This window comes from Molothrus aeneus, chromosome 23, assembly GCF_037042795.1.
Source record: "Molothrus aeneus isolate 106 chromosome 23, BPBGC_Maene_1.0, whole genome shotgun sequence".
NCBI lineage: Eukaryota > Metazoa > Chordata > Aves > Passeriformes > Icteridae > Molothrus > Molothrus aeneus.
In genome coordinates, this window is record NC_089668.1 from 2,376,057 (window position 1) to 2,395,145 (window position 19,089).

A 19,089-nucleotide genomic window follows, 5' to 3' on the forward strand; every position below is an offset into this window, starting at 1 on the left:
ATGTTAAAATAGAAACGATGCTATGTAAGATATTTTTTTTAAAGAAAGGACTTGCACCAGATAGCAGCCACAGGACACCTGAACTCTTCAGAGAAAGAGAATTTATTGCTCCATTGTCAGAAAATACAAACTTCTTCCTGCCTTGCTCAGGCTTGAAGATGCTGTCAGGATTAGGAGGAAGAAGCTGACACTGCCCAGACAGAATCCTGTGTTTGAATGGAATTTCTGCATCATGGATGAGCTGTATGAATATGCAACAGGCTGTTGTTTTTAAGGGTTAATCCTCTGTTAACGTGGGTCCTTTTTTCGGGCTTGTTTTGCCCAGAAAAAGGTACCCAGACTGTCCGTAACTCTTGTTTTTATTGTCTCATATTGTCCTAATTCAAATTGTCCAAATTATTATTACTCTAATTATATTACTATTTTTATAACCATTTTATTACTATTTTTATTATTTTAAAATAAAATTTTAAATAATAATAAAATATATTATTTATTAATATATAACATATAATATATAATATATAAAATATATACTATATACTATATACACTATATACTATATAATATATAATATAATATATATACTATATACAATATACTACATTATATATTATATATTATATATTATATATGATATATTATATATTATATATTATATAGTATATATTATATGCAATGTGTTTTATTGTGATATGTAAAATATTCTAATAAAATAATAATATAAAATATTATTTTAATATTTAATATTACATTTACTATTAAACTTTTAAAATGTTAAAAATAAGTGATTGACGTTTTTCACAGAGGGGATCTCTCTCTCCCCCTCCTGGGAGATTTGCTGACAACACAAAGTCCTTAAGTCCTTTCAACTTAACGAGCTCCTCTTGGTTTTGATCAGGTTCTTTCCAACCAGGCCAATTGAGAAATACCCAGGGCTTTTCCAGGGGCTGCTCCTGGATTTCAGCCCGTGGAGCTTGGCCACCGTCAGACCAAAAACACCAAGGGATGGGAAAATTCAGGAAAATTCGGGATTCCTTCATCCCCTGGAAGCTGCTGCAGCTCCATCCCAGACCCTTCTCCTGCCCAGCTCAGGGCATTTTGGGCACATTTGTTAAATAAATGAGGTTTTGGGCCATTGTTCTGCCAGTGGTGCTGAATTTGAAAGCTTCTCAAAGCTCCTGGAGCTTGGATGCTCCCTGCTCCGCTAAAAGCCACAATTCAAGGAAAAACACAAAGGATTCCAAAGGAAATACAAAAATCCCAAGGAAAAATAAGAGTTTGTTTTGCAGCCCTTCACCCATTCTGGGGGACATCAAGGTCAGGTCACCCTGCCAGGTGTGGTGGCCTCACATGCCAGCAGAGCTGAGGGAATTCCCATTTCCAGGAATAAAACCCCACTGGTTTTAGGTGTTTAAGGCTCCCTCTCAACCCTTCCCACAGGCAGACGGGAGCTGAAATTCCCAACCCAACAGAGCACATGATTCCCTTGAAATCTATTCCTGGCTTTGGATGCTTTTTTAAGTTTAATTTTGTGAGGTGAATAAGACGAGGCAGGGACTGATGGGCTCGAGGGCCACGTACCAGAGAAGCTCCCCAGCATGGTGGCTGTGTTGTCTCCTCCATCAAACACTTCCAGGGAATCCCAGTTCTGCTCTGTGACAAAACTGATCACCTGGATCTGCAGAGAGAAACAAAGCAAAGGACAAAATTAACGGCACAATCCCTCAAATAATGGGAAAAAATCAAATTAACAGCAATTAAAGGGTCACTAATTGAGTTTACACACTCTGGGCGTTCAGCACGGGCAAAACTTGGAGACTCCTGCCTTTGACCATTCCCACTGGGATTTTCCAGCTATTTTCCCCCCAAACTTCTAAACAGAAATGTTGTTTTCTGCTGCTGCTCCAGAGCTCCTGGAACTGCCCAGCTCATTTTCAGCTGCTGAGAATCCCAGCCTTTTTTCCTCCCTGTTTGGAGAAATCCCTGAAGACTTTGAGCCCTTTCAAATGAGAGCAACCAGCAGCAACCCGGAGATAAAATAAACCCAAAAAACGCCTCACATTTAAACAACGGGATTTTAAAAATCCAATCGAGTTCCAGCCTTGTTCCTCAGCTTTTAATGGGATCACTCGAGTGCATTTTCAGATTTCACCTTTCCCTGCCATGCCCCACAAGGTTTGGAGGGCTTAGGAAGTCACTTGGCTCCATTAGTTGGAACATAAACACAAATCCTTGGATGAGAAACATTGGGAGAGCTGAGAAATCTGCATTTATACCGAAAAGCAGAGCTGAGAAATCTGCATTTATACCGAAAAGCAGCTCGTGCTTGAGTGAGGATCTCCAAGGAATTGCACAGCTTTGTTTACCATTAACAGGTATTTTGCCTAAATCCTAAATGCTGATGGTTCAAAGCCTTCAGTGTCCCATTAAAAACCCAAGTTTGGTGAATGGGGTGAGGGTGAGGCAGAAAATCTGAGTAAAAACCACCTGTTTTGGGGAAAACTCAGATTTGATCTGGAAGGTCTGGATGAGATTTTCCAACATTGGGTATCTCAAATTAAACTGGCAGGCAAAAAAAAAAAAAAAAAAGACAAATCCAAAAGGAGTCTGAGAGATAAATCAGGAGCATAAATGAGTTGTACAGCTTGGCTCCAAACAAGGAGAGTGCTGGAAAATTGGGAAAAATGAGCAGTGAGGAGACTTCACTGCCCTCAAATTTTGACTACACACGTGTGAACCCTCTTCCTTTCTCCCCAAATCCCCTGATTTCCTCATCCATCCCAATTCCCCACTTACCTCTGCCTTGCTGCGCATCAAATCAAACCCCCTCGTTTGAAAATAAGTAATAAAACCAAAATCAAATAAAATAATAAATAATAAAACCAAAACCAATCCCCCCCACTTCAGCCACTGAAACCCATTTCCTCCTCGATTTACTCCGGGTAATAAAACCGGCTGTAAAGTTCCTCCCAAATATATTTTTTAGCAGAAAGTGAGCGGAGTTCACCCAGCAGGAATCTCAGTGACCCCCACGGAGCCATCGCTGACCCTTTTTTCCCTTTTTTTCCTGCCTCATTACACCCCTATTGTGATTTACATTATTGGAAGTGGAGTGAGAATGAGCGTTTTGTTTGCTCTTACACCGCCTAAATTATTTATTCTCCTCTCTCCCCCCGTCCTCCAGCTTAACGGAATAAACATTTTTAAGGTCCTAATTCTAGTCTGACATGTGGATTCACAAGGGATCTGCATCTATTTACTGCCACGTGTATAAATTAATTCACTCAGGAAGGTTTGCTCCGGGAATGAATAATTCATGGCAGAAGTGCCAGCTTCTACCCTGATTACATAAAAATCCTGCTCCTGAGTGCTGCCACCAAGAAAGCTTCAATTTCACCTCCTTCCCTGATTTACAGTTGTTTAACCTTTAATTGTTGTGCAAAAAGGGGGTAAAGTGATGCTGGAATTAAGATCTAATAATGGAGAACCCAAAGGAAGCGGAGCCAGGATGGATCCAGCTCCAGCTCCAGCTCCGTGGTCATTCCCTCCCCGGGGGCTGCCCTGGGACCCCTCCCTGCAGCTGTTTCAGGTCCTGAAAAGCCAAAACCTTTCTCCAAGGGTTTTTCCCCCCCTCTGGAAGTCCCAGGGAAGCTGATGGGTCGTGACCAGGGGACAGCAGATCCTGGTGACACGTGAAGTGCAGAACTCAGCGCTGCTGGGGGCCCCAAAAATGTGGGATCAAAGAATTTTAAGGGTTTGGGATGGGTTTTAAAGCTCATCTTGTTCCAAAATCTCTGCTGTGGGCAGGGACATCTCCCACTATCCAAAAGTGGAACAGGTTGGAAGCCCTGCTCAACCAGGCCTTGGACACTTCCAGGCTTGGAGCGTCCACAGCCTCCCTGGACAATCATAGTAAAAAACTAAAATTGAACGCAGATTCTCCCTCTTTTGTGCCAGAGTAAGGGTCACACTGAGGCACCACGTCCTGCTCTTCCCCAGATCCCACCCTGTGCCTCCCTGGCACTGCTCCTGGAGCTCTGGCAGCCTCAGGGCTGTGCCCATGCCCTGGGGAGCCTGGGCAGTGCCTGCACCCTCTGGGGGAAGAAGAACCTTTCCCTAAATCCAACCTGGCACAGCTCTCCTTGCCTGGTCACAAACTGGAGCCATGATATTTTCTGAAAAATCCTTTCCTTAGGGTTTTTTTTCTCCTGAGAAGCTGAGAGGCCTCAGGAACAAAATGTAACCAATGGTTATCTGCTGCTGTGGGATGCATCAGGTGCATCTGGGATTGGTCTCATGTGGTTGTTTCTAATTAATGGCCAATCACAGCCCAGCTGGCTCGGACTCTCTGTCCCAGACTCAAGCTTTTGTTATTAATTCCTTCTTTTTCTGTTCTTAGCCAGCCTTCTGATGAAATCCTTCCTTCTATTCTTTTAGTATAGTAATATAATATAATATAATAATAATAATATAGTATAGTATAGTATAGTATAGTATAATATAATATAATATAATATAATATAATATAATATAATATAATATAATATAATATAATATATATAATAAAATAATAAATCAGCCTTCTGAAACACGGAGTCAGATCCTCGTCTCTTCCCTCATCCTCAGACCCCTGCAAAGATCATCACAACAAACATCACCAACGAGTCCCTGCCTCATCCTGGCAGTAAATGAATGCCTGATTCCAGAGAATTCCACCTCGATCCATCCCTGAGGAGCAGCATTTTCCCATCACGTGGCTTCTTTGAGAGCAGCACACCCTGAGTGTCCTCCCGTCCGTCCTGGCTGTACCTGAATCCCTGCTCCCTCGGGCACTGTGATCTTCCACACGCAGTTGAGGCTGTTCAGGTAGGGCTCAGGGAAGCCTGGGGACAGGATGGTTCCTTTCCTCTCTGTCAGGTTCCCCCCGCAGGGCACTGCCATGAGGAAAGCACAAGGTTTTGCTAAAAACATCGTGAAAATGACAAGAAATCAAGAGATGGTTGTGATTTAAGGATGGGATTTGTAGGAATAATCCTCTTCCCAGTAACTTTTTTTCGTGCAACTTTTGGCACATTCCTTGGGTGTGGATGATCTTCAGGAGCTGCTCTCCTTCAGAGGAGGTGAAAGCAGCTTTCAGCCAGATCTGATTTATTTGAGATGCTGTCCCAGATCTCACAAGAGTATTGGATCAAAAATGTCAATTCCCTGGAATTTGGGGTTAAACTGTTCTTATTCAGAGCCAGGCTGGGCTTTGTATTTTATCAGACAACCATGGAACAGTTTGGGTGGGAAGGAACCTTAAAGATCACCAAATCCCTTCACCCAGACACCTCCAACTGTCCCAGGTCGCTCCAATCCCTGTCCAACCTGGCCTTGGACACTTCCAAGGATGGGACAGCCACAGCTTTTCTGGACAGAGCCACAGGAGGTTTTAAAGAAGTTTTTTATATTTCATTCATTTACATTTACATTTCAATACATTAGTGCAAAGATGGGACATTCATAACCTTTCTGGACAGAACCGCAGGAGGTTTTAAAGAAGTTTGTTATATTTAATGAATTTACATTTACATTTCAATTCATTAGTGCTTTGTTTTGCTCTTGATTTTTTCCCACAGAACACCCTAGGCTGGAAGTTTTTTACATTTCATTCATTTACATTTACATTTACATTCATTAGTGCAAGGATGGGACAGCCACAACCTTTCTGGACAGAACCACGAGAGGTTCTAAAGAAGTTTTTAACATTTCATTCATTTACATTTCAATTCATTAGTGCTTTGTTTTGCTCTTGATTTTTCTCACAGAACACCCTGGGCTGGAAGGTTTTTACATTTCATTCATTTACATTTACATTTCAATTCATTAGTGCTTTGTTTTGCTGTTGATTTTCCCACAGGCTGGAAGAGACCCACCAACACCACCATCATCCAACCCCTGTCCCCTTTCAGGACAACCCAGAGAGTGGCACCACTCCCAGTGACTTTCCCAGTGCCACCCTCGCTGTTCCCACCTCCCCCAGTGCCACCTGCCTGTGGCTACAGGACATGAAATAAAACTCCACGGACACGCTGCTCTTTTCAAGGTCAAAAGAGAGCTTTTAATATCTGGCTCTATCATTTATAGATTTCTGAAAGTGACAGTGGATTGGAGGGTGACAATGCCACCTCTCCAGTGACACTGGACACACCAACAGCCCATCAGATCCCTCCTCCTCCATAAAAGAATGCAAAACAATAAGTTATTTATATGAGAAGGTTCGTTACAAGAAGGCAAACATCAGAAAGCTCAGAAAAACTTAAAAAAACTCTTTTCAAGGTAAAAAGAGAGCTTTTAATTTCTGACTCTAACATTTATAGATTTCTGACAGTGGATTGGAGGGTGACAATGCCACCTCTCCAATGACACTGGACACACCAACAGTCCATCAGATCCCTCCTCTTGAAATAAAACGCCGCGGACATGCTGCTCTTTTCAAGGTAAAAAGAGAGCTTTTAATTTCTGACTCTAACATTTATAGGTTTCCAAAGGTGACAGTGGATTGGAGGGTGACAATGCCACCTCTCCAGTGACACCGGACACACCAACAGCCCATCAGATCCCTCCTCCTCCATGAAAGAACACAAAACAATAAGTTATTCACATAAAGCGCGCGATAAGAACGCAAACATCAGAAAGCTCGGAAAAACCTTAAGAAAATCAAGGTGGCACTTACCCACGCAGGTGGGGACGGAGGAGTTCCACTGAGCCAGGGCCCCGGGCATGGCCAGGCACTGGATGGCAGGGGAGCCTCTGAGGCCGTATCCGGGGCTGCACTCGAAGCGCACCAGGGCGCCCACGGCGAAGTCGCTGCCCAGGCGCCGGCCGTGCCGCGGCTCCGGCACCGAGCTGCACTGCGTGGCGCTGGTGCGGGGCACGGCTGCCACAGAGGGGAGGCACACAACAGGGTTAGTGCTGGCAGGGAGCTGCTGGAGTGAGGGTTTGTCAGTTTTACACAGGAATTCCTGAGTATCTGAATGCCGCGAGGTGCTGGGGGCAGACTTGGCTGTTGAGTGGTTGTACCTAAAAGCCTGAAGTGTCAGGGTTGAATCCAAACATGACCATTGACTGACTGTCATACCCTAAAGTATCCAAATCCAAAGGAATGGCTGAATCCAAACTTGGCCACTGACTGATTGTATCTAAACCCTAAAGTATCAAATCCAAAAGGAATGCCTGAATTCAAACATAACCATTGACTGATTGTACCTAAACCCCAAGGAGGGGTTGAATCCAAACATAACCATTGACTGATTGTACCTAAATACCAAGGTGGGGTTTAATTCAAACATGACCACTGACTGATTGTACCTAAACCCCAAGGAGGGGTTGAATCCAAACATGACCATTGACTGATTGTACCTAAATCCCAAAGTATCTAAACCCCAAGGAGGGGTTGAATGCAAACTTGACCATTGACTGATTGTACCTAAACCCCAAAGAGGGGTTGAATCCAAACATGACCACTGACTGATTGTATCTAAACCCTAAAGTATCCAAATCCAAAGGAAGGGCTGAATCCAAACATGACCACTGACTGTATCTAAACCCCAAGGAGGGGTTGAATGCAAACTTGACCATTGATTGATTGTATCTAAAAAAACCTGAAGTATCAGGGTTGAATCCAAACATGATCACTGACTGATTGTACCTAAATCCCAAAGTATCTAAATCCAAAGGAAGGGCTGAATCCAAACTTGGCCATTGAGTGATTGTACTTAAATTCCAAAGTATCTAAACCCCAAGGAGAGGCTGAATCCAAACACGACCACTGATTGATTATACCTGAATCCCAAGGAGGAGCTGAATCTAAACTTGGCCCATTGACTGATTGTACCTAAACCCTAAAGTATCCAAATCCAAAGGAATGGCTGAATCCAAACTTGGCCATTGACTGATTGTACCTAAATCTCAAAGTATTTAAACTCCAAGGAGGGGCTGAATCCAAACTTGGCCACTGGCTGATTTATCTAAACCCCAAAGAGGGGTTGAATGCAAATTTGACCATTGACTCATTGTATCTAAAACCTAAAGTATCAGGATTTAATCCAAACATGACCATTGGCTGATTGTACCTAAACCCCAAAGTATTTAAACCACAAAGGGTGGCTGAATCCAAACTTGGCCATTGACTGATTGTATCTAAACCCCCAAAGTATCTAAATCACAAAGAGAGGATGAATCCAAGCATAACCACAGCTTGATTTTATTTAAATCCCAAAGATTGGCTTAATCCAAGCATGACCATTGACTGATTGTATCTAAATCCCAAAAACTGGTCAAATCCAATCATGACCATTGACTGATTATACCTAAATCCTAAAGACTGGCTTAATCCAGGCATGACCATTGAGTGATTACTCCTAAACCCCTAAGTATCTAAAGAATGTCTGCATCCAAGCATGACCATTGACTGATCATTCCTAAATCCCAAAGCACCTAAACCCCAAAGGTGGGCTGAACCCAAGAATGACCACTGAGAAGAGAAAAAAAGAACATTTCACTCCCAGTTCTGCCAGCTCAAGTGATCAGAGTTCAAGTGGCTCCATGCCAGACCAAGTGGAGGTGGCACTTGGTGACACAGCTGGGTGGGCATGGGGGCACCTGGATGAAGGTTGGACTTGAAGATCTTGGAGGTTTTCTCCAACCTTAATGATTTAATGATTCTATACCTGAAATAAAAGCAGCTGGGACATCCAGAACCCCCCCATTCACCCAGTTCTCCCTCCAGAGAACCTCCCCAGCACCAAAAGGTTGTTTTCCCCCAGGGGAACCAAAGGATTTGCCAGTGGTTTCCCAAAAAAATTGTTTTGTCACCCGACGCAGGAGCCTTTGGGTTCCTCAGCTCCCTGGGCCTCATGGCCATGAAGGAACAGCAATTGGGAAAAAAAATCTTCTTTGGAAAAGAAAGAAAAGGGGGATTTAAGTTGTGATGGTGCTGAAATTGTTCATATTCCTGTCAAATACTGGGAATTACAGTCAAAGACAGGAATTAATCTGGCAGATAAGTGAGGAGAAAAACTCATAAAAAAACCCCAGGTCTATTGCCAAGGAAGAAGTCAATTAATATGTTCCTCTGAGTTGCTTTAAATTTATGAGTGTTTAGCTAATTAGAGTCTGGCCAGGCAGATCCAAATCAGGATCGCCCTTTTCCCCTTGCTTCCCATGCAGCTCTTGCAGGAGGGAGGAGGAAACCTTCCCTGGTTTCATCAAAACCTTTGTTCTGCTGAGCTCTTTGAAGATTACAATCACAACCACGGCTGTTTCACACTCATTAGGCAGGAATTCAAGAGAACAGATCTTTAACTACTCCAAAATCCCAACCATGCTTTGCTTCACCCCTGGAGAAGGCTCAGGTCGTGCCAGTGTCTGTCCCCTCTTTGCAGCAAAAGCCTGGATGTTCCCACAGATAACTCCAGGGAGCACGTGGGTGAGAAATCCCTTCTGCTTTCCCACTGTTCCATGCATCATTTGCTATTTACTCCCATAAAATCCCCGAGTTGTTCTCGCCCAGTGCAGCACAAAGCTGTTACTGAAAGGATCAAGGGGCAGGAGTGTGACAGCCCCGAGCCTGTGACACGGCACAGAGGGAGGATTTCCGAGCTGCCAGACGGGATTTCAGCTGCTTACACCCAGCAAAAGTGCTAAAAATGCCACTGGGAAGAATTGCTGTGGGATAAATCTCCAAATTCCCTATGTGACTCTGGGCACGACGCCGGGATGGGGCTGATGGTAATCCTGGGATGTGCAGGGTTCAGGCTGAGTGGGAATGCAAGGGCAGAATACAAAGTACCCACAGCAGCCAGCCAGCCCTGCCAGAGCTCTGCTCCCAAAGGAATCCTAATTCCCTGTGATATTCCCTGCTCAGAACCCCCAGACTCCAAAAGCAGCTCAGGACACTCAGGACACCCCTGGGAGAGACCCGAGGACACTTCCAGAACACACCTGAACTCACCTTGGTAGACAAAATGAAAGCCTTTGGCTGTGGATTGACCCTTGGAGCTGAATTTGATGAGGATCTGGTTGGTGGTGGCCAATGGCAAAGATTCCCCTGGATGGGGAGGAGGGAAAACGGGAGAGAGAGGTGAAGGAATGAGCCACAGGGAGCAGGGGTTGGGTGTCAGCTGAGCCAAAGCTGCTGTCCCCAGCAGGGACAGGGGACAGGGACAGGGACAGGGAGCAGCTCCCTACCTGAGTGAGAGCCTGAGAGGGAGCTGAGCAGCCGTGAGTGCTCTGTGGGGCCATCGTGCACCTCCACCACGTCATTGAGCGCCGTCTGGAAAAAGGCAAACTGCCCGAAGAGCACTGTGGGGACAGGGACAGGGCTGGCACCGGCCACTGCTGTCCCCAGCATCGCCACCCTGCTGTCCCCAGTGCCACCACACTGCTGTCCCCAGTGCCACCACGCTGCTGTCCCCAGCATCACCATGTTGCTGTCCCCAGTGCCACCATGCTGCCATGCCACTGCTGTCCCCAGCATCGCCACACTGCTGTCCCCATATTGCTATCCCCAGTGCCACCACACTGCTGTCCCCACTGCCACCACACTGCTGACCCCAGTGCCACCACACTGCTGTCCCCAGTGCCACCACACTGCTGACCCCAGTGTCATCACACTGCCATCCCACTGCTGTCCCTGATGTCATCACACTGCTGTCCCCAGCATCATCACGCTACTGTCCCCAGTGTCACCACTGCTGTCCCCACACTGCTGTCCCCAGTGTCATCACACTGCTGTCCCCAGTGCCACCACACTGCCATCCCACTGCTGTCTCCAGCATCACCATGCTGCTGTCCCCAATGTCACCACACTGCTGTCTCACTGCTGTCCCCAGTGTCACCACACTACTGTCCACAGCATCATCACACTGCTGTCCCCACATTGCTGTCCCCACTATCACCCCACTGATGACCCCACTGCCATCCCACTGCTGTCCCTACACCGCCCTGCACAGCCAGGCCATGGGGCCAAGGCATTTTCTTGGAACCCCAGAACCCCCTGAGCTGAATCAGACCCCAAGGACCATCCAGCCCAACCCCTGGCCCTGCCCAGCACCCCCAGGATTCCCAGCATTCCAAACTGGGATCTGTTTTCCCAGCACAGCCTCTGTCCTGTGTTTCAGCTGCCTTTATTCCAGGCAGGGAGTGACAGCCTGGAAAAATGGGAGCCCTTTATTTATCCCCAAATTCCAGAGGCAGCACCAGCTTTCCCTGGATTCATTAAGACAACATTTTCCCACTGATTCCCAGCCCACTGGGAATTTTCTGTGACTCATCCCCTTTCCCTGCCTAGGGAACACGAGGGGCAGAATTCCACTGAGGAACAGTAATTATTGATTAGCTGTAATGGACAAAATTGGACAAATCCAGAATTTTCTCTGACTCCTGCATAAAGAGCACCCAACAGCACCTCTTGCTACTCTCCCATCTGCCTTATCTCCAGTTCTGGATGAACTTATAAAAATTATCATTAAAAACCCAGCAAATAAGAAGAGAATCCCATAAAAATTCCAAGCATGGTACCATAGTCCTTGGGCACGACGATGGAGTACAGGCACACCTGGCCACTGGTGTAGTTTTGGGGATAATTTGGGGACAGGACGACTCCATCTGAGCCTGTGTACTGCCCTCCACAGGGAGCTGCAAGGCAAAAGGATCATGGAGCACCCCTGGAGCCTGGAAATGTCCCCAGCCACCACTCCCTGCTCCAGGTGCTGCTCCCTGAAAGGTCTCATTGAAAAAAATCAGGTTTATCCCACCCTGACTTTGTGCTGGCTCCACGTGGAATTATCAAACCGCTAATTAATGCGAGATTTGCACTGTTCCCCACCTCACAGCTGGGCATGAGCTCCTTTTGCCACCTTTCCCTCAGTTTTCCCTGACAGAGCCTTCCCAAATTAGGGATTTCACTCCTTCCCCCCATCAGCTGCCTCTTGATCCCCTTCTCAGCACGGGTCTGACTGCAAACCATGAAGTCAGAAAAGAAAACAAAATAAACACAGAGAAACCCTAAGGAAAAACCCCTTGTTTTGTCACTGAGCTCTGCTCCTGCTCAGCAACACCCAAGACTGAGGGTTTGGATTAGCAAGGATCAGGTTTAGCCAGGGTTTAAGTGGATTCCTGATTCCTGCCCTGCGCCAGGCACTGGATCAGCCACGTCCAGTTTCCTGTCTGTCTCCAAAAAAACCCTCAAGAAAACCCCCAGAAATCAGCTCTTCCTGTTAAATAAAAAGCTGCTAAACCCCTGAAAAACAATGAAAACTAAGTCCTGGTAAAACCCCTAAAAAGATTATGGAAAAACTGAGAAAACCCCTCTGAATTAAGCCCCAGTTTTCCATGGGGGATGCACTGAGGGCTCCAGCTCTGGGCAGATCCTGCCCCCAGCCCCTTTCCCGTGGGATTTACCTGTACAGGTGGGGCGTGGCTTGTTCCAGGTGGGTTTCCCATCCCCTCCCATGACACAGGTGAGGGTGGGGCCCCCCTCAATGTCGTAGCCCCCATCACAGTAGAAGGTGATGGTGGAACCCAGCTTCAGGTCTGTGCCCACCCTGGTGCCATTCTTGATGGACCCTGGGTCAAAGCAGGACTCCCGGGGGTTCTCTGCAGGGAAAGAGATGAAATTTTTTAAAAGTATTAAAAAAAAATTAGAAAAAATTAAATTCCCAGGATTTTTATTCCTCTGCTGTTTTGATCAGTGAAATGGGAGTTTTTTTAGGTTTTTTTTTTTTTTCACCTGGGAATATGTGGGATTTTCACAAGGACTGGCACCGTTGGCAGGGTGTGGATTTGGGATTTGGTTTGGATTCTGGCTGCTCCAGGCCCTCCCCTGGGAGAAGGGAGGCTCCAGTTCCCACACAGGCACCCAAAATCCAACCTCCCTGTTTTGGGAGCCACAGACACTGCCCATCACACATCTGTATCCTCAGCCTTTGAATCCTGAAACCCTGGCTTCTCCTGGGCTCAGTGGGGTCTTGATGCACAATCCAAACCAAAACCTTCATTTCACACAATCCCAGCATTGCTGAGGCTGGAAAATCCCTTCAGGATCCTCGAGTCCAAGCTGTGACCCATGCCCACCTTGTCACCAACCCAGAGCACTGAGTGCCACAAGGACAAATCATATTTGACATGGGGAGGTCCTGACACAGAGAAATCCTGGATTCCCCATCCCTGGAAGGGTCCAAGGCCAGGCTGGATGGAACTGGGAGCAGTCTGGGATGGTGGAAGTGTCCCTGCCTATGGATGGGTTTTAAGGTCCTTTCCAACCCCAAACCAGTCTGGGATTCTTTCATTTATTCCTTGGACACCTCCAGGGGTGGGGATTCCTCCCCTTCCAAGGCCTGACACCTTTTCCATGCAGAGATTCCTGCTCATATCCAACCTGAGCCTCTCCTGGCACAACTTGAGGCTGTTCCCTCTCATCCTGTCCCTGTTCCCTGGGAGCAGAGGCCAAACCCCACCTTGCTCCACCCTCCTGGCAGGTAGAGATGGAAAAACTCTCTGCCCTGCAGAGTTTAAAATCCCATTTCCACATAAAAATTCCAGGGAACATTACAGAGCTGTCAGGACTTAGATATTTCTTTCCTTCTTCTTCTTCTTCTTCTAACAGCTTTTTTTGAGGTTTTTCTTTATTATTTTTTCCTGCTTGCAATATAATTAGAGGCTTTGATTAATCCTGCTCTTTTGTCATTTGGAAATTGCTCATTAAAGACAAGGGCTTTTCTGAGAGCAGTGGCTCAGGGAACAATTCAAGTGTGCTTAAGCATGAAATCAGGGGCTCTCAGATTTTGGGGAAGGTGTGGAAGGAGAAACAGGAAACTGTAAAGCCCACAGGTTTTGCTTTTGCTTCTCTGCATAAAAAATCAGATGATCCCATGGTTTCCTGTCCACAGCAGCTGCACCAGGGGATCCAAATGAATGGGGCACAAAAAGATGGGATTTTTTTTTTTTCCCCAGAGCACCAATTCCCTGTTTTGGGAGCCACAGACTGGTCAACCCCCCCTGCCCATCACACATTTGTGTCCTCAGCCTTTAAATCCTGAAATCCTGGCTTCTCCTGGCTCTGTGGGGTCTTGATGCACAAATTTTGGACACTTTGAGCACCACTTTTCCTCTTTTCCTGTTTCACTCCTTTCCTCTTCACCTCCCTTTCTCCTCCCACTGCTTTGGGTGAGATGGACTCTCCCTCCTTTTCCCTCTGCTTTGGGGGTGCCAAAAGACTGGAATTCCACCTGGGATTCCCCCTGAAAACTCCACAGCATCTAGAGCCTCTCCACTTGCTCCAAAGAGCTGGAATAATCTGGGAATAAGCAGAGGGAGAGCCCCAGGGAGCTGCTGGTGGGGTCTTGAGGCACAAATTCTGGACACTTTTGAGCATCACTTTTCCTCTTCCTTTTTCATTCCTCTTCACCTCCCTCTCTCCTCCCACTGCTTTGGGCAAGAGGAACTCTCTTCCTTCTTTTCTTCACCCTCTGCTTTGGGGTTGTAAAAACACCAGAAAACTCCCTGGAGTTTTCCACAGCATCAAGAGCCTCTCCACTTGTTCCAAAGAGGCGGAATAATCTGGGAATAAGCAGAGGGAAAGCCCCAGGTAGCTGCTGGTGGGGTCTTGATGCACAAATGTTGGACACTTTGGGCATCGCTTTTCCTCTTTTCCTGTTTCACTCCATTCCTCTTCACCTCCCTCTCTCCTCCCACTGCTTTGGGTAAGAGGAACTTTCTTCCTTGCTTTCTCCACCCTCTGCTTCGGGGGTGCCAAAACACCAAAATTCCCCCTGGAAGTTTTCTACAACATCTCAAGCCTCTCCACTTGCTCCAAAGGGGCGGAATAATCTGGGAATAAGCAGAGGGAAAGCCCCAGGGAGCTCCTGAGCCCCCAGCCCTCACCTGTGTACTCGATGACGAAGCCGGCGTTGCTGACGGAGGCGTCGCTCCGGAACGCCAGGAAAAGGCTGTTGCTGCTGCTCTCGATCCTCTCGGGGAGCTGGGAGCCATAAAAACTCCCAATCAGGGGGCTCAGGGAGTCAGGTCCGTCGTAGATGTGCAGGAAATCATAGCCAGGCTCCAGGCTGAAGCTGCAAAAGCAAAGGAGGAGAGCTTGGGGTCAGGACACGTCGCTGGAGAATTCCGAGTTGAGGTCCTGGGATGCGGAAGCCCAGGGCAGGGATTGGCTGCTCCTGCTCCAAAATCCTGCCAGGCAGAGGAAATTCCTGCCTCCATTCATGTGTGAGGAATCCTGGAGTGGGGATGGAGTCAAGAGACAGAACCTGAGCTGGAGCTGCTGCAGGGATTCCTGGGCTGTGCCACATCATGTCCTGTTGTATTTGTGGGGTGCCCCGTGGCAGGAAGGAGTGATGAATCTGACTCCATGTTCTCAGAAGGCTCATTTATTATTTTATGATACTGTATTATATTAAAGAATGCTATACTAAACTATACTAAAGAATATAGAAGGCTAAAGAGATAATAATGAAAACTCCTGACTCTTTCCAGAGCCCTGACACAGCTTGGCCCCAATTGGCCAAAAAGTGAAAACAACCCACAGCAGAAACCAATGAAACAATCACCTGTGGGTAAACAATCTCCAAACACATTCCAAAGGAGCAAAACAGAGGAGAAACAAATGAGATAAGAATTGTTTTCCTTTTTCTCTGAGGCTTCTCAGCTTCCCAGGAGAAGAATCCTGGGCAAGGGGATTTTTCCAGAAAATGCGACTGTGACAATGTTCTGTGACAATGTTCTCCCCTCCAAAGAGGAGCTGCAGCTGGAATATGAGCATCTCCCCTCCAAAAAAAGTCTGGGAACAGATTGTCCAGGGGCATGGGACAGCTCCATCAGCTTTGGGTTGGTTCCTTTGCAGAGTTCAGATCTCCACACCCAGATCATCCCTCCCCTCTCTGTGGCCATGGCACCAAACCATGTGGCCCCTCCCCAGGGCCATGGCACCAACCCCTTGTGTACTCACACGTTGAACACCAGGGCAATGACATAGTCAGGGGACACTGTCAGCTTCCAGTCACACTCCTTCCCTGGGGGATATGGCTCTGGGTACTGCGGGGACAGGATCACCCCAGCCGGGCCCGTCAGGATCCCGCCACACGGAGCTGCAGGAAAACCACCAAGGGTGAGCCTTTTGTGAAAAATGCATGCATCTTATGACTGGCTTTTTGCAAATATTCAAATGAATATTAGATGTGTTGTGCTAGAAAGTGATGCTGTATTAGTTCTCGTAAGTACTGTGTTAAATATAGTTTTGGGTTATAAAAAATGTTAAAATAGAAACGATGCTATGTAGGATACTTTTTTAAAGAAAGGACTTGCACCAGATAGCAGCCACAGGACACCTGAATCTTTCAGAGAAAAAGAATTTATTGCCCTCTTATCAGAAGAAATGAACTTCTTCCCACCTCGAAGGTTCTGTTAGGATTCAGAGGAAGAAGTTGACATTGACCAGACAGAATCCTGTGTTTGAATGGAATTTCTGCATCATGGATGAGGTGTATGAATATGCAACAGGCTGTTGCTTTTAAGGGTTAATCCTCTGTTAACGTGGGTCCTTTTTCGGGCTTGTGCTTCCCAGAAAAAGGTACCCTGACTGTCCACAACTCTTTGTATTTATTGTCTCATATCGTCCTAATTCAATTTTTCCAAATTATTATTACTCTAATTGTATCAATATTTTTTATAACCATTTTATTACTATTAAACTTTTAAAATTTTAAAAACAAGCGACTGGTGTTTTTCACAATTTGGAGCACACAGCCTTCCAAAGCACCAAATGGGAAGCAGGAATGGAATAAAATAAAGGAGATATGATAGACAGGAGGGTTTGAGATAGCACAGAATCCTGGGGTATTTTAGTGGGAAGTGCCCCTGAGGCTGACTGTGTGCCACGAGGTTGTGGTGGCTCTGCCAGGTGAGAGCTCTGCCATTCCACAGGGGACAAACACCACAAACAGAGCTCTGGATGCCACCAGGACCTTCCTAAAATCCATAAGTGAGGAGCCAGGAGGGGAGAGAGAGGGAGAAATTCCACTTTTCTGCTGCATTTATGGAAGTCCCTGTCAAGGCCTGCTCGCCTGTAACGAGGTGAAAACACGTCTGGGCCTAAATGGCTCCGTGGTGTTTACTCCACTTCCCAGCACATTAAATGCCAAGCTGATTGAAAAATCAATTATTGCTTTTTTTAAGGCTCAAAGTGCCTGCTCGTGTTTCTCACTGTGGCAAAACATGACTGATATTTTTCCTGTCAGTTTTTTATGCAGGCTCCTTGTGAGGGCTCTGAGATTTCCCAGATCGGCCCTCACGTATTTGGGGTGAAAGGAAGGGTCTGAGAGCAGCTACAGAGTGGGAAATGAGCTGGGATGGGACAAAAATGATGGGATAAATCTTGGAAACGTTTTCCATGAAGGAGTGAGCACGTGGAATTGCCCTTTGGGCTTTGAGAAAGAAAAATATCAGGTAAAACCCAGTGGGGCTGGTCTAGAAATGCCATAGTAGGGATTAGAGAGCTTTTTCAAGTCCAAAAATGGAGAAATGTTGTCCTTCTGGGACACACCAGGAAACCACAGCACAGGTATAGAAAATTTGACTGAAAGTCCCCCAAAAATGCCTTGGAAAGACCCACCAGTATCTCTTCTGTGCCCATTCACCCCAGTTTTAACCCCAAGGGTGCTTTTTCTTCCCAGACTGTAACATCAGGGGAAAACTCCGCAGAAACTGAAATCTAAGGACTCATTTTTGAAAAGCCTGAGGGAGACAAGTGTTCAACACCCTCGGATTCCTTTGAAAATCCCATCCAGAGTCTCCAAAGGGTTTTAAGCAGGAGCTGGACCCAGCCAGTGCTGCCTGGGATTGGGAGAGATGCAAACTTCAAATGGCCCAAACCTCCCGGGGCTCTCCCAGCCCTGATTGTTCCACAGTTGTGCAACGAAGAGGGGAAAACGCATCTGAAATGCTAAAGACCCCAAATCAGCCCTCTATTTAACACTGAATTTTTCCCAGTTTAGCTCCAACCAAGCTGCCTCTCCCCCAGTTACTGATATTTCACTGATTATTCCTCCAAATCCTTTGTCACTTCATATTAAAATTGGCTGGGGAAAAAAACTATAAACAATTGAAGTATAATTTGAAGTACAATTTGAAGTGTTAGAAAAGCAGCTTTTCAAATCACAGCTCTGAAGACCTGAAGGGTATTTAAAAAAATATTCCTTAATTTTTTATGATGTGTGGAGTGAAATTTTACAACAGGGTTCAGGACAGGGACCTGTGTCTATGAGTTCAGGTCACAGATCTGTGTCCATGGGCTCAGGTCATAGATCTGTTTCCACAGGTTCAGGACATGGATCTGTGTCCATAGGTTCAGCACAGGGATGTGTGTCCATGGGTTCAGGACATGGATCTGTGTCCATGTACCCAGATCATGGATCTGCATCCCTGGGCTCAGATCATGGATCTGTGTCCATGGATTCAGGTCACAGATCTGTGTCCATGGATTCAGGTCACAGATCTGTGTCCATGGGCTCAGAACAGGGATTTGTGTCCATGGATTCAGATCATGGATCTGTGTCTGTGTGCCAGGACATGGCCCTTTGTTCATGGATTCAGCACAGGGATGTGTGTCCGTGTGCCCAGGACATGGATCTGCATTCCTGGGCTCAGATCATGGATCTGTGTCCATGGGTTCAGGTCACAGATCTGTGTCCATGGGCTGAAAACAGGGATCTGTATCCCTGTACCCCTGTGTCCATGGATTCAGGACATGGATCTGTGTCCATGTGCTCAGATTGTGGATCTGTGTCCATGGGTTCAGATCACACATCTGTGTCTGTGTGCCCAGGTCATGGATCTGTGTCCCTGTGCCAGGACAGGAGCCTGTGTCCATGCATTCAGATCTGTGTCCCTGTGCCAGGACAGGAGCCTGTGTCCATGCATTCAGATCTGTGTCCCCGTGCCCAGCTCATGGATCTGTGTCCCTGTGCCAGGACAGGAGCCTGTGTCCATGCATTCAGATCTGTGTCCCTGTGCCCAGGTCATGGATCTGTGTCC

General features: G+C 46.6%; 1 protein-coding gene across 1 annotated transcript in view; it reads right to left on the reverse strand.

The window, feature by feature from the left end:
* CSMD2 (CUB and Sushi multiple domains 2) overlaps nt 1-19,089 on the reverse strand; it is a 263,376-nt gene that overhangs the window by 48,206 nt on the left and 196,081 nt on the right. Inside the window, exons 28-36 of the mRNA XM_066564613.1 lie at nt 16,007-16,145; nt 14,929-15,116; nt 12,448-12,642; nt 11,566-11,682; nt 10,234-10,347; nt 9,998-10,093; nt 6,719-6,922; nt 4,813-4,937; nt 1,585-1,681 (exon numbers count right to left, since the gene is read on the reverse strand). Of these exons, the coding sequence (XP_066420710.1) occupies nt 1,585-1,681; nt 4,813-4,937; nt 6,719-6,922; nt 9,998-10,093; nt 10,234-10,347; nt 11,566-11,682; nt 12,448-12,642; nt 14,929-15,116; nt 16,007-16,145 (1,275 nt within the window). The remainder of the gene's footprint in view (nt 1-1,584; nt 1,682-4,812; nt 4,938-6,718; nt 6,923-9,997; nt 10,094-10,233; nt 10,348-11,565; nt 11,683-12,447; nt 12,643-14,928; nt 15,117-16,006; nt 16,146-19,089) is intronic.